The sequence below is a fragment of the Somniosus microcephalus genome, chromosome 2, assembly GCF_052327205.1.
Source record: "Somniosus microcephalus isolate GS21.2 chromosome 2, FLI_Smic_1.0, whole genome shotgun sequence".
In the NCBI taxonomy this organism is placed as follows: domain Eukaryota; kingdom Metazoa; phylum Chordata; class Chondrichthyes; order Squaliformes; family Somniosidae; genus Somniosus; species Somniosus microcephalus.
The window spans coordinates 114,408,806-114,424,489 of record NC_140988.1 but is presented as its reverse complement, the minus strand read 5'-3'; the positions used below and the strand labels follow the sequence as shown (position 1 = coordinate 114,424,489).

The 15,684-nt window shown below is 45.6% G+C and overlaps 1 protein-coding gene across 2 annotated transcripts in view; it reads right to left on the bottom strand.

Moving 5' to 3' along the window:
- Positions 1-15,684, bottom strand: part of tll1 (tolloid-like 1) — a 414,199-nt gene that overhangs the window by 33,950 nt on the left and 364,565 nt on the right. For both annotated transcript variants that reach the window (XM_085962033.1, XM_085962042.1), the window contains one exon: positions 6,682-6,809. In XM_085962033.1, the coding sequence (XP_085818159.1) occupies positions 6,682-6,809 (128 nt within the window). The remainder of the gene's footprint in view (positions 1-6,681; positions 6,810-15,684) is intronic.

Here is a 15,684-nt window from a genome sequence, read left to right as displayed (position 1 = left end):
AGGGAAGAGAAAGATATGATGAAATGTTGAGATGAGGCAGATGCAATGGGAGGAGACTTGTGTGGAGTATAAACACCAGCACAGACTAGCTGGGCCAAATGGCTGTATATTCTATGTAATGTAATAGCGGTCTGTACCCAGCTAGGCAAAAGTCATCTCTAGGATCTCAAGTCACTTAGAAAAAGGACCTCCACGTACATTTACAGATTCATGTTCCTCCTTTTGCTTTCCAACTTCTTGTGGAGTGTAGTTTAGGCAAATCTGATGGATACATTTTCAAAGCAGAGGAAGATGCTGGGCTATGGGGAGAATTTGTTTCGGATTGCTCTACAGCCACCACAGACACAATGGGGTAGATCTTCATCTTCACTACCGTGGGAAGTAACCAAATGGCCTCCTGCAGTGCTGCAGGGATTTGTGGTTCTATAGTATTCTAACCTTGCTTTCTGAAAAAATGTGTCCGTTATTCACATTTGGTGATCCTTGAGAGAATTTTCTCAAGCACTTATGTTTAAATGTAAGTAACCTATTTTTTATTTTAGTGCTGCGGTCAGTAGCTAGCTGTCACAGTTGGAGACCAGAAGTTTCCTTATGTTTAAATTAAAATATTCTCAATTTGGACTCGAGGCTAATCTCACATGCTTTCTGCAATTTAAATAATTTAGAAAAAAGCTTTCTTGCAAAATGGTGCCAAATTGTTCTCCAAATCCATTCTTCATAGAAAATCTAACTACTCACCCAGAGTTGAGTAATTTTCATATCAAGGGTTTAGCCTAAAGCCACATTTCCAAATAGGATAACGCATGCATCTGCAAATTATTTTGCAATAGCAAATGGCTATTCTCGTCTTGCGATATTGCATAACACGCTCTCCTTTTCTGTATACATACTGCTAACACTAAATTTATCAGTTCTGTATGGCTCAGTCAAATGCTAAGATGCCTGTTGGGGAATGAGTGCTGCAGCGGTTTAGCACACTGCACTTTCACCTCTGGGCCTTTAGATTTGAGCCCAACCCAAATGGATAAAGTGAAGGTTTCCTCTCTCTGCTGGCTGCAAGAATTCAATATGAAATAAGTTTGGACAGTCTCAACCTTTTTTGCCAGACATGAGCGCAGAACACAAAAATAACTATTAAAAGTTAGTGGACAAGTACAAAAATTAATTTAAAAGGCTAACGTTGGCCTTTATCTCAAGGGGTGGAAGTTATGTTACAGTTATATAAAGCTCTGGTTAGACCCCATCTGGAGCACTGTGTTCAGTCTGGGCACCGCACCTCAGGAAGGCTATGTTGGCCTTGGAGGGGGTGCAGCGCAGATTCACCAGAATGATACCAGGGCTAAAAGAGTCAAATTAGGACAGGTTGCATAGACTCGGCTGGTATTCCCTTGAATATAGAAGATAAGGGGTGATCTAATTGAGGTGTTTAAGTAGATTAAATGATTTGATAGTGTAATCAGAGAGAAACTATTTCCTCTAGTGGAGGAGTCTACAACAAGGGGGAATAACCTTAAAATTAGAGCTAGGCTGTTCAGGGGTAATGTCAGGAAGCACTTCTTCACACAAAGGGTAGTGGGAATCTGAAACTCACCCCTAAAAAGCTGTTGAGGCTCGGTCAATTGAAAATTTAAAAACTGAGATTGATCATATCCTTGCCTAGCAAAAACCTTAGGGTTATGAAACCAAAGGGGGTAGTTGAAGTTAAGGTACAGATCAGCCATGATCTAATTAAATGCCGGAACAGGCCCGAGGGGCTGAATGGCTTGCTCCTGTTCCTATACTCCTAACATTAACCTGATAATCTCAATCAGAGACACGACATGGATGGTTAGCGTGGGAAATGGAAGTGTCATGCTGGTACAGCCAATAAGGCATAAACTGGGACTTTGTAGGGGGAATGTATGCTGACGTTGTCTGTGCTATCTAGATTTGGGAGTACTTGGTCCTGACAGTGGGTGCCTTTAAAAGAGAAAATATTTTTCAGTATTTAATGCATACAAAAAATTACTTTCTTTTTCTTTGAGGAATTATCATCAGCATTATTTTTAAAAATCAGCCACAGATTTAAACAACTGGACATCAGGAGATTGTCTTGGAGGAAGTAATCAGCACAAAAAAGTGAGAGAGCTGAATTAATGTTAATTAAATTAATAAAATTAATGAAACCCTGAATTGATGACTGTGCACAGTAATATTAGAGCATCAAATGCAGTAACAACAACAGCAGAAACTTAGTTATGTAGCACTGCTCACATTAAAGAACATCTCAGAGCACTAGCAAAACTAAAAGCTCAACACTGAGCAGCAGTGAATGAATTTAGGGAAGACCAAAGGCAGGGTCAAAGAGAAGAGTTTTTGGGATGTTTTTAAAGGCAGAGAGAGGAGAGATCAAAGCAAAGTAGTTTTAGAGGAAAGTTTCAGAGAACAGGGTTGTATTGGCTGAAAAATTGGCCTCAGATGGTAGAGTAGAAGGACGAGCAGTAATCCAGAATCAGAAGAACATATGTGGGTCATATGGCTGGACAAATTTTCCTAAGGTGAGTGAGGTAAGGCTGTGGAGCAATTTGTAAAGAAGGATGAGGACTTTGGCTGGGGAAGAGGGAGCCAATGGTTTTCAAGGATGGGTGGGGGGGGGGGGGGGGGGGGGAGGGGTGTAATGAGTGTGTGGAACTTTGGGAGAGAGAAAAATCAAGCCAGAGTTCTGGATTAGCTGCAACTTCCTGGGGCTGCTGGTGCGGAGCTCATTGAGGCGAGCATTAGAGACATTTATCCGCAAGGTGGCAAAGATGTGGCAGAGGGTTTCAGCAGTAGTGATGGTGAGGTAAGGGCGAAGATAGCGGATGGTCTGGAAATGGAAGGAGGTGGTCTTAATCAGAAGTGGGTTGTAAGTTCAGCTCAGGATTCAACAAGATCACCTAGATGGTGAATCGCTGGGTTCCGCCAGCAGGGGGCATCTGAAAACGTTCATGGAATCAGAGCCAGAGGCATGCAGGTGCTGACAGGAGCCAAACAAGACAGCTTCAATTTTCCCAGCTTTGAGTTATAGGAAGTTACCATGTGACCCATGCGACTAGGACTTGATGTCAAAGAGTCAGATAATACAACAACAGCATGTAAATTAATGGAGAGGTAGAAATGGTGCATCAGATGAACTTGTGCTTCCAGCTATTGTTGCTGAGGGATCGCATATAGATGATGAATGGAAGGAGACATACTATAGATACAGATGGAGAAACAGTGTGAGGAAATATGACCTCCTTTGGGACTGGTTGGAGTGGATGTTGACTGTGGAGAGGTGGAGAAGGAAAATGTAATGATCAATGGTGTCAATGAAGATAATAAGGTCGAAGAAAGCCAGAAAGCCTTGGGTGGAGTCACATAAGACCTCGTTGGTGACTCTGTGTTGTCTTGGTTTAATGGGCAGGTCAGATTGGAACAACTCAAACAGGGAATGGTGAGAGAAGTGAGTGTCTGGAAAGATAGCAACAATGCATTCAAAAACTTGTAGAGCAAGGAAAGGTTAGAAACAGGGCAGTAGTTTAGAAAGGATGGAAGGATCAATGGTGGGCTTCTTGAGAGGGTATTGACAGTCGAATTGAAAGTGGCGGGGACAATACCAGATGATAGGAAGAAGTTGATGACGTTGAAGATTGAAGAGAACTTCAAAAAGGAGAAAATGAAGAGAAACTCTAAAGTGTAGGGGGCAGGCAGGCTGAGTTGAAAGGAGGGTTGGGAGGAATGAGGGGCGGAGAGGAAACAGAGGTGGCAGAACCAATGGTCTAGATTTTGGAGACAAAGAATTCTTAGGCTGGATTTTCCCCGAGTTCACCCCAGGGGGTCAGGACAGGATTCCTGCCCACCATGCCAACCCTGCTGTGAGCCGAGCCCAGTCTGGGTTGGGGTTATTAACTAAGCAGGATCTGCTCCCAGCGAGAACTCCGCCAGCAAGATGATGGTCGCCATCGCCAGCCGGGAAAATTCAGGCAATGTTGCAACCTGAAGAGGAGGAAGGAACTTAAAGGGGGAGAAAGAGCCCCGAGGATCAGAGGTGGTGGTTTTTTTAGGTCTCAGGCTGGGCCAAAGTCTAAAATGATAAGTATTTAAGGGCTTCCACTGCTGCCCCAGAGACTATTGGCACCCTTCTTCTGGCAGTCACAGGAGTTGGCAAGATCAGCAGCAAAAGGCAGGCAAATGGGGGCAGCTTGCCAGATCCAGCCTCCCTACTGGAACTTATGTGGTGGGTGGGGAGGGGCAGCTGGCAGCCTCAAAATAAGATAAAGTTATTTGTTAGCATCTGAATATAAAGGGTGATTTCACTGATCCTGAGCTTCCAGAATGGAGCTGTACCCAAAGTGGGGAAAGGAGGATCGTGTGGAGCATAAACACCAACAGGGACCTGTTTGGCCGAATGGCCTGTTTCTGTGCTGTAAATTCTATGTAGATTGGCGAATCAGTACTAGTGTTGGAGCCTGATCTCCAACCCATGCTCCCTTTGAGTGTGCCTTTTCACTGGGAGCTTGGGATTGGTGAACTTAGCCTTTAGCTTCACATTTTACGTTTTAAACTTTTGGTGGCGAGTTCAATTAATTAGAAGCAGTCGGTAGGGCTGTAGGCTCTGCATGATTTTTTGCACTTTAGAGCTTTATTAAATACAATTTGTTTACTGTGTCAGTGAGTTCTATCTTTAAGTTTACCAGAGGTGTCTTTGATTGACAGCCTTTAATATACACGTGTTACAGCTGGCCAAATGTGTCAGATAACAGATTCTTTGAAAGAAGTTCTCTGAAAAATAATGCACCACTGATCCTTCCTGACCCGTGCAGTACAAACTGCCCAAACTAATTTGATGCTGGATCAATAACATTTCTTTTTTTTTAGAATTATGATATATAGTTTTAGCAGCAGACTAAGGATTAAGATACTGTATTCATTTTAATAACAGAAAGCAGTAAAATGTAGCATGCAGTTAATACCACATTTTGAATCCCCTACAGCAAACCTATCTAACCTAATCCCCACTGGAACCCAGCCAAAATCACCATGGGTCTGCACTTTATATTAATAGTTGCCCTTGAAAAGGAGCTCCACAACCAAATTATGAATTTGACCAGTACGTGAATGTTGCTTGAAGAAGGTATTTGATAGGAAGCAGAGGGTGAAGTGGCATGGAACGTGCCATTATTTTGTCTGCATTTAGAAATATGCATTAATCAGCAAGTACTCAAAATAGCTAGAGATAGCAACTCATATCATGAGGCAAAGCTTCACTGATCACTTTTAAATGTTGTTTAATAAATTTTACATTTCTAAAGAAATGTAATTCAATCAAGTACATCTTTGGACAAATATCTAGTATTTTTTAAAATCTGTCTATATTTACCACTATCATTTAATTTGTCTTTTTTTTGCTCATCATAGTGACTTATGTCTGCGCAGGGAAATATCAGCATCAAACACTCCTCGTTCACATATGGCATGAGGTAGATGCACACTAAAGCTCTTTACACTGCCGCAATGATGGGTGGAACTTTCTCTCTATTTACAGTAATTGGGGAGGGGGAACTTCTGTCTAACACACTGTACATTCAACACTAGAAGACTGTGGCTCCAATTTGCCACTTTAAGCTCCCCATACCACAAGATAAAACTTTCATGCGGATACTTTCAATCTCCTGCTGTATGTAACTTCAGCTTTTTACAATCATTATTTTGAAAATACCACACCTTTCAAAATGTGAATATACTGTTTAGTGTTTTATATATTTAAACAGAATTAACAGGAAGTGAAAAAACTTATGCTATTTCTATTTGTTATTAATGTCAACAGCAGTACTTCATGGCTGACTTGCCAAGATGCTGTGCTCAGCAATTTTACACAATGGGAAAGCTAAGTAAGTATGTTGGGTCTTCTGATACAGAACATAGACCATGATTTTTTACTGGGGGGAGGGAACGGGCGGTGCACCCGGAGAGTTCAGGGATGTGGAGACCCTGCTGATCTTAACAGCAGGACTGCATTAAATAAATGATCCCAGAATCCCGCTCGACACCCCGGCAGATTCATTATCTGGCTGGCGGGCGGAAGCGGTACCTTGGAGCCAGAAGGCCGCAGCCGGAGACCTGTGGGAGGGAGGTTCAGGAATTAAGGGGACGCCAGAGCTGGGGAGGCCCAAAGGCTCCTTACGAGGCCTGGGGGGGAGCACTCCTGCCCCTCCTCTCCCACAAGGAGTTCTAATAGAGGTCATTTTTGAAGACTTACCTTGGCCTCTTCTGGCCAGTTGGCGTCTCCTGCAGTGGTTCTGCTGCCGGGCTGCGGACAGTGCAGGAATCCCCCTGTCTACAAGTTAATATTACGTTGCGGCACCGATTACGTCATCGGGCTGAGACTTTTGAATATTAAGTAGGCCCCCACCTGCCTTTCCGGGGAACCTCATTGATGGCCTGATTTGCTGTCTTAAAAATTTCGGCAGCCAGGAACGGACGTTGTTTTAACCCCTTCTTATGCACCATTCTCGCTGGGCGAGCGGGATTAAAATCCCAGCCTTAATCTTGTAACACACAATCTAAGTATTTATGGCTAGTCCAGTCATGAAGTACAATATGCATAATCAGCCCCTGTAACTGGCGGTAATATTGAAAGAAGTGTAGTTGGTAGAGGTATCTTTGTAATCAAAAACTTACTATCTTCACTCTATGGCCTGGGGTCGCTGAGATCTCCCATGTACATTCTTTGCGACTAGGATATTTATCTGGCCAGTTGGGGCTGGTGATGATGCCAGTGGCACTGTAGATCTTGTGTTCACATTCAGCTGTGATAGAAAATAACAAAGCCAATTAGTTCATCAGCAGAGTGCCATTATAGCTAAGGTCATGTTAGAAAATTATGCAAGAAGGATTTACTCTGAGGTTCTAAAAGGATAAAACATAAACACTGAAGTAAATAATTAATTATCAATATCCGTAGAACATATTCAGATATCACAGGAGCAGAGATTTAATGAGAAGCACTGGGTTGGTGTAAGCCTAATACATTGCATTTAATTAGTCAATTAAACAGCAGTAATTTTGCCTATGTTGTTCTCCAGTAGTCTGTATGGCATAAAAGAACTGAAAATATGAGAATTTCAAATCCAAGAGCCACATTTACCTTGAAACTATAAAGTTTGTCACATTGAATATAAGTGTGCAAATGCTTAAATGCGTTTATATGCCTGCTAGTTTAATACAAATGCTTCTGTCTCCAGTAAAACGCTGGACAAAATAATTTGTAAACCCGCACTCAGAACCCAATTTCAAGGCACTAAACTATCCCTGGTTTATTTATATTCGTTCATGGGATGTGGACCTCGCTGGCAAGGCCAGCATTTACTGTCCATCCCTAATTGCCCTCGAGAAGGTGGTGGTGAGCTGCCTTCTTGAACCATTGCAGTCTTTGAGGTGAAGGTACTCCCACAGTGCTGTTATGAAGTGAGTTCCAGGAGTTTGACCCAGCAATGATGAAGGAACAGTGATATATTTCCAAGTCAGGATGGTGTGTGACTTGGAGGGGAATTGGAGGTGATGGTATTGCCATGCGGCTGCTGCCCTTGTCCTAGGCAGTAGAGGTCACTGGTTTGGGAGGTGCTGTCGAAGAAGCCTTGGTGAGTTGCTGCAGTGCATCTTGTAGATGGTACACACTGCAGCCACGGTGTGCCAGTGGTGGAGGGAGTGGGTTGCTTTGTCCTGGATGGTGTCAAGCTTCTTCAGTGTTGTTGGAGCTGAATGTAACCAGGCAACTGGAGAGTATTCCATCACATTCCTGACTTGTGCCTTGTAGTTGGTGGAAAGTGTTAGATCCGTGTATCTTGTTGTGGTGTCCTTCAATAATCAGACAAGAGACTGCAGGGAACGATCAACAGGTGTTTACTGAATGAGGGTCACTCTAGAACTAACTATAAAGATCACTACTCAGGGTTTATATACAGGTGTGGTCACTGCCGGTACTACAGTATACAGGAGCTGTAAAAAGTAGTTCTCCCCTTAAAAGGTACATACATTACAATTCCTCCCCTTTCAGATTAACAGTACCATAACACTCATTTAACAATGAAATATCAAACTAATTACAATTAACACTTTTAACATGCAACATTAACTGAAAATAGTCTATTTATAAATTCAGTCTTTGGGGAGGCTTCCTGATCCTTTCTGGATAGCGCCTTTTCCCGAGTGTCTTGCTCTTGGTGCGGAGGCAATTCTGGTCCCCGGTCATCGGTTGGTTCATCCGCTTCCGATGCTACTGTTTCTGGGGTAGATGCTACCTGTACGTCGGGTTCATCACCAGGTACATATGGGCGAGACATGGGGTTGACTCGTTCCTGTGACTCTAGGATCTGGTCAACATGGCGTCTCACAATGTTCTCCCCAACATCCACTGTGTACATTAGTGGCCCCTGCCGTGTGCATGTCGTTCCTGGTTGCCATTTCTCTGTTCGGTAGTCGCGGGCCAAGACTGGTTGCCCTACATTGAAGCTCCTTGTTGGCTTCTCATTGATGTGCTGGAATTGCTTATTCTCAACATCTCTTCGTACATTTGGTCTGAGCAAATCCAGACGAGATCTCAACCTTCGGTTAAAGAACATCATGGCCGGGGCCTGGTTGGTGACTGCATGTGTCGCATTTCTGTAGGCTAACAGGAAATTGTCCACCTTATGCTGCAGTGGAATGTCGTCATCGCACATGGCCTTTACTGCTTTTTTAAAGGTTTGTACAAATCTCTCAGCCAATCCATTTGTGACTGGATGATACGGGGTGGATGTGTAATGCCTTACGCCATTCCTTTTCATAAATCTTCGAAACTCTTCGGACACAAACTGTGGTCCGTTATCAGAGCAAATCTGCTCTGGCAAGCCGTTCCTGGCAAAAATGGTCCGTAGGACTGCAATAGTTTTCTCCGTGGTGGTGGAGGACATTTTGATCACCTCAGGCCATTTCGAGTGCGCATCCACGGCGATTAAAAACATTGAGTCCATGAATGGTCCAGCAAAATCAATATGCACCCGTTGCCATGGAGATGAGGGCCACTCCCATGGGTGTAGAGGGGCATGTGGTGGTGCATTTTGGACCTTCTGGCATCCTGAGCAGCTCTTTGTCAGGTCCTCGATTTGCTGATCAATCCCCGGCCACCACACATAAGCCCTAGCAAGGCTTTTCATTTTCACCCCTCCCAGATGACCTTCGTGAAGCTCATTGAGCACTCTCTCCCTTAACTTGGGTGGAATTACCACTCGGGATCCACACATCAAGGTCCCCTGGCATACTGACAGCTGTTCTCTTCTGGCCATGTGCTGGCCATCCCTTCACCGTCAAATCATATACCCGAGACAGTGTCGGGTCATTTCGGGTCTCCTTCTCTATACCAGCGTTAGTTACTGGCAAGCATTCAAATATAGTCGAATGAAATATTTCGACAGGATCCACTGCTGGTGCTTCCTCCGCAGTAGGCAGTGGCAGGCGTGATAGCCCATCAGCGTTTCCATGCTGTTTCGTGCCCTTATACTCGGTTTCATATTGGTGCGCCCCTAGAAAAAGGGACCCTCTTTGTAGCCGTTGCGCAGTCATCACCGGAACGCCCTTCTTTGGATTAAAGATGGAGACAAGTGGTTTGTGGTCAGTCAGCAAGGTGAACTTCTGCCCGTGCAGATAGTGATTGAACTTTTTCACTCCCCACACTAGGCTGAGGGCCTCCCTGTCAATCTGGGCGTAGTTACGCTCGGCTGAGGTTAGTGACCGAGACGCAAAGGCTACTGGCCTCTCCGAGCCGTCCGGGAATTTGTGCGACAGCACCGCTCCAATGCCATAGGGTGATGCATCACACGCCAACCGAATTGGTAGTGCTGGGTTGAAATGAGCCAACACCTCTCTTGATGTGATCAATGCTTTGCTCTTCTGGAAAGCTCATTTACATTCGTCACTCCACTTCCATGGTACCCCCGTTTGCAGTAGGGTTTTCAGTGGGTGTAGTACGGTAGACAAATTCGGCAAGAACTTATGGTAGTAGTTCACCAGCCCGAGGAACGACCTCCGTTGTGACACATTTTCCGGTGCTGGAGCCTTGACTACTGCCTCAATCTTTTCAGGGGACTTATGTAACCCCTCTTTATCAATAACATGGCCACAATACAAGATCTGCTTCTGGAAAAACTCGCATTTGTGGCGATTAGCTCGGAGCCCATATTCCTTCAATCTAGTGAGCACCTGCTCCAGGTTGGCGAGGTGATCACTGTCATTTTCATCCTTGACCAGGATGTCGTCCAAATAACACTGGGTCCTTGGAATCCCTTGCAGGACTTGTTCCATTGCCCTTTGCCAAATAGCCGGAGCTGATGCTACCCCGAACACCAGCCGGTTGTATTGGTAGAGACCTTTATGAGTGTTGATCATGAGGTACTGTTTCGAGGCTTCTTCTACCTCCATTTGCAGGTACGCCTGGGCCAGATCAATCTTAGTGAAGCGTTTCCCTCCCGATAGCGAGGCAAAAATATCCTCAATCCGTGGAAGTGGATATTGTACAGTGTGAAGGACTGGGTTCACTGTCACCTTAAAGTCCCCACAGATGCGAACCTTCTTTTGTTCCCCAGGCTTATTACTCAACGACCTCTTCATTACAGGAACGATGGGTGTAGCCCACTCGCTCCAGTCCACTTTGGACAGTACTCCTGCACATTCCAAACCTTCCAGCTCTGCTTCGACGGCTGGGCGGATTGCGTAAGGTACCAGTCTGGCCTTAAAAAACTTTGGGCTTGCATTTTCCTCTATTTTGATCGTCGCTGTTATGCCTTTTAGTGTTCCGAGTCCCTGCTGGAACACTTCTTGTGCGTCAGTTAGCATTTTTGACAGTCGTCCAGGTGTGACGTCGTCATCCTTTTTGGCATCTACAGTCAGTGCTTGTATGGAATGCCAATCTAGCTGTATCTTCCGGATCCATTCACGTCCTAGTAGTGGTGGTCCTCCATCTGGCAATACATATAGGTCCATTTTTGGTGTTTCCTTGCCGTTATATATAACGTTCACCCTTATTTTTCCTTTGGGGTAGACTTTTTGCCCCGTGTACGTCCTCAAGACAATCTTTGTATCTCTCAAGGGTATATAGGAGAATAGCCTCTTGTAGTCCCTTCGATTTATGACTGTTAGGGCTGATCCTGTGTCCAATTCCATTTTCACTTGGACTCCAGCTATCTTGAGCGTGACCCAGATAGTTTGGTGATCCTCCGTTTTGATCACATTATGTAGTTTCAGACAACCCAGCTCCTTGCTTCCGAAGTCTGTATCACTTTTCTGTTTGTCTGAACTACTCTCCGTCACCTTATGTACCTTCTTGTACTTCTCCTGTGGAGATTTCTTGCTGCTGGTTTTCTTTCCCGACCTGCAGACTCTTGCTATGTGTCCTACTTTTCCACACTGTCTGCACACTTTGTCCTTAAACCAGCGATCCTTATGGTCGTGTGTTGTTCTGCCGCAGCAATAGCACTTCACTGTTCCGTATGACATTTCATTTGTGCCATATTCTTGCGGTCTCCGTTGTATCTCTGCCGCGCCCCGTGCTGCTGCTTCGTGTGATACTGCAATGCTGAAAGCCTTGTCCAGCGTAAGATCCTTTTCTGATGGAACCCAGAAACGGCTTCTTTCACTTTGAAGCCCACACACAAACTTGTCCCTTAAAGTATCTGCTAGTCCCGTTCCAAACTGGCAGTGTTTCGATAGCTTGCGCAGTTCCGTTAAATACTCAGCATTACTTTCATCTTTATGCTGGTTCCTTTTGTGAAACTTAAATCTTTCTGCTATCAGCAGCGGTGTGGGGTTTAAGTGGTCCTGTAGGACTCACAGAATCACAGAAACCCCACAGTGCAGATAGAGGCCATATCGGCCCATCGAGCCTGCACCGACACATATCCCACCCGATCCCCGTAACCCCTACACCAACACATATCCCACCCTATCCCCGTAACCCCACGTATTTAACCCCCTAACACTAAGGGTCAATTTATCATAGCCAATCAACCTAACTCACACATCTTTGGACTGTGGGAGGAAACCGGAGCACCCGGAGGAAATCCACGCAAACACGGGGAGAATGTGCAAACTCCACACAGACAGTCGCCCGAGGCCGGATTCGAACCCGGGTCCCTGGCGCTGTGAGGCAACAGTGCTAACCACTATGCCACCAACACTATGTTTTCAAAATCCTTTTCTACTGGCTTCTCTGGGGTTACTAGGTTTCATAGTAAGCCATACGTTTTTGCACCCACTGAATTCAACAATACCAGCGCTTTCTTGTCATCTGGCACTTCATTCGCTTTGCAGTATACTTCTATGCGTTCGACATATGTCGTCCAATCTTCGACTTCATTGTCGAACGCTGTGATACTGCCACTCTTCGGCATTTTTGGGTGTGGTTAGACTGGCTTAAAATGGCGTCTCCCGCGCTTTCCTTTCTTCCCCGCTGACACTGCTCGGCCCTTGAACACCGGCTGCACTCTGCGCGTTTTCCTGCACGCCTCTCTCTCCCATTGACGCTGCTCGGCCCTTGAACACCGGCTGCGCTCTGCTCTCTCGCCTCTCTCCCCCGTTGACGCCGCTCGGTCCTGAACACCGGCTGCGCCCTGTGCGCTCTACCCTCTCTCTCTCCCCCGTCGACGCTGCTCGGCCTTTTTCTGTGCCGTCGGTCGGCTCTAGCCGCCGCTGTCCGGGAAGGGTCTGCGCAGTACCTGTTGCCAGCCCGTTTCGCTGGACCACCGTGACTGGAAAGCCAAGCCTGGCTCTTGACAGCCTCCCCTGCGATGCTCAAATCTCCGCTGGATGACTGGGGGTTTCCCGTGGTCGACGCCCGTGCTTCTGGACTCGGCCTTCTTCCACTGTTCTCCAGGAGCGAATCCCTGGGAGGTGATGCAGAGTTACAGGTAGGTTTGAATCTGCTCGTCGCCAATGTTAGATCTGTGTATCTTGTTGTGGTGTCCTTCAATAATCAGACAAGAGACTGCAGGGAACGATGAACAGGTGTTTACTGAATGAGGGTTACTCTAGAACTAACTATACAGATCCCTACTCAGGGTTTATATACAGGTGTGGTCACTGCCGGTACTACAGTATACAGGAGCTGTAAAAAGTAGTTCTCCCCTTAAAGGTACATACATTACAGAAAGGCTTTTGGGAGCTAGCAGGTGAGTCACTCGCCGCAGAATGCCTAGCCTCTGACCTGCTCTTGTAGCCACAGTATTTATGTAGCTGGTCCAGTTAAATTTCTGGGCAATGGTAACCCCCAGGATGTTGATGGTGGGGGATTCGATGTTGGTAATGCATTGAATGTCAATGGGTGGTAGTTAGAATCGCTCTTGTCGGAGATAGTCATTGCCTGGCACTTATCTGGCACGAATATTACTTGCCACTTATCTGCCCAAGCCCGAATGTCGTCCAGGTCTTGCTGCATGTGGGCACGGACTGCTTCATTATCTGAGGAGTTGCAAATGGAACTGAGCACTCTGCAATCATCAGCGAACATTCCCATTTCTGACATTATGGAGGGAAGGTCATTGATGAAGCAGCTGAAGATGGTTGGGCCTAGGACACTGCCCTGAGAAACTCCTGTAGCGATGTCCTGGCCCCGAGATGATTGGCCTCCAACAATCACAACCATCTTCCTTTGTGCTACGTATGGCTCCAGCCAGTGGAGAGTTTTCCCCATGATACCCATTGACGTCAATTTTATTAGGGCTCCTTGATGTCACACTTGGTCAAATGCTGCCTTGATGTCAAGGGCAATCACTCTCACCTCACCTCTGGAATTCAGCTCCTTTGTCCATGTTTGGACCAAGGCTGTATTGAGGTCTGGAGCCGAATGTTCCTGATGGCATCCAAACTGAGCATCAGTGAGCAGGTTATTGGTGAGTAAGTGCCGCTTGCTAGTACTGACGATGACACCTTCCATCACTTTGCTGATGATTGAGAGTAGACTGATGGGGCAGTAATTGGCTGGATTGGATTTGTCCTGTTTTTTGTGGACAGGACATACCAGGGCAGTTTTCCACATTGTCGGGTAGATGCCAGTGTTGTAGCTGTATGGAACAGCTTGGCTAGAGGTGCAGCTAGTTCTGGAGCACAAGTCTTCAGCACAACAGCCGGGATGTTGTCGGGGCCCAGAGCCTTTGCTGTATCCAGTGCGCTCAGCCGTTTCTTGATATCACACGGTGTGAATCAAATTGGCTGAAGACTGGCTTCTGTAATGGTGGGGACCTCAGTAGGAGGCCAAGATGGATCCTTCACTCGGCACTTCTGGATGGTTGCGAACATTTCAGCCTTGTCTTTTGCACTTACGTGCTGGGCTGTTCAGGAAGCCTCTTCCTCCCGTTAGTTGTTTAATTGTCCACCACCATTCATGACTGGATGTGGCAGGCACTTCTGGATGGTTGTGAACGTTTCAGCCTTGTCTTTTGCACTTGCGTGCTGGGCTGTTCAGGAAGCCTCTTGCTCCAGTTAGTTGTTTAATTGTCCACCACCATTCATGATTGGATGTGGCAGGACTGCAGAGCTTTGATCTGATCCGTTGATTGTGGGATCGCTTAGCTTTATCTATAGCATGCTGCTTCCACTTTTTAGCATGTATGTAGTCCTGTGTTGTAGCTTCACCAAGTTGGCACTTCATTTTTAGGTATGCCTGGTGCGGCTTCTGGCATGCTCTTCTACACTCCTCATTGAACCAGGGTTGTTCCCCTGTCTTGATGGTAATGGTAGAGTGAGGGATATGCCAGGCCATGAGGCTACAGATTGTGGTGAAATACAATTCTGCTGCTGATGGCCCACAACGTCTCATGGATGTCCAGTTTTGAGCTGCTAGATCTGTTCCAAATCTATCCCACTTAGCACAGTGGTAGTGCCACACAACACATTGGAGGGTGTCCTCAGTGTGAATATGGAACTTCGTCTCCACAAAAGCTGTGCTGTGGTCACTCTCACCAATACTGTAATAGACAGATGCATCTGCGACAGGTAGCTTTGTGAGGAAGAAGTCAAGTAGGTTTTTCCTTCGTGTTGGTTCCCTCACCACCTGCCCCAGCCCCAGTCTGGCAGCTATATCCTTCAGGATAAACAGCAAAAAAAATATATTCCACTGAGAAGAAAAGGGTGTAAAAGAAAAGACAGCCATCCGTGGCTAAGTAAAGAAATTAAGGATAGTATTCAACTAAAAACAAGGGCATATAAGGTAGCCAAATCTAGTGGGAGGATAGAGGATTGGGAAAACTTTAAAAGACAGCAAAAAATAACAAAAAGATTGATTAAGAAAGGGAAGATAGATTATGAAAGTAAATTAGCAAAAAATATAAAAACAGATAGTAAGAGTTTTTATAGTTATATAAAAAGAAAAAGGGTGGCTAAAGTAAATGTTGGTCCCTTAGAGAATGAGACCGGGAAATTAATGGTGGGAAATATGGAGATGGCAAAAACACTGAATGAATATTTTGTATTAGTCTTTACAGTAGAGGACACTAAGAATATCCCAACATTGGACAAACAGGGGCTATAGGGGGGGGAGGAGCTAAACACGATCAAAATCACTAAGGAAGTGGTACTCGGTAAAATAATGGGACTCAAGGCGGATAAATCACCTGGACCTGATGGCTTACATCCTAGGGTCTTGAGGGAAGTGGTGGT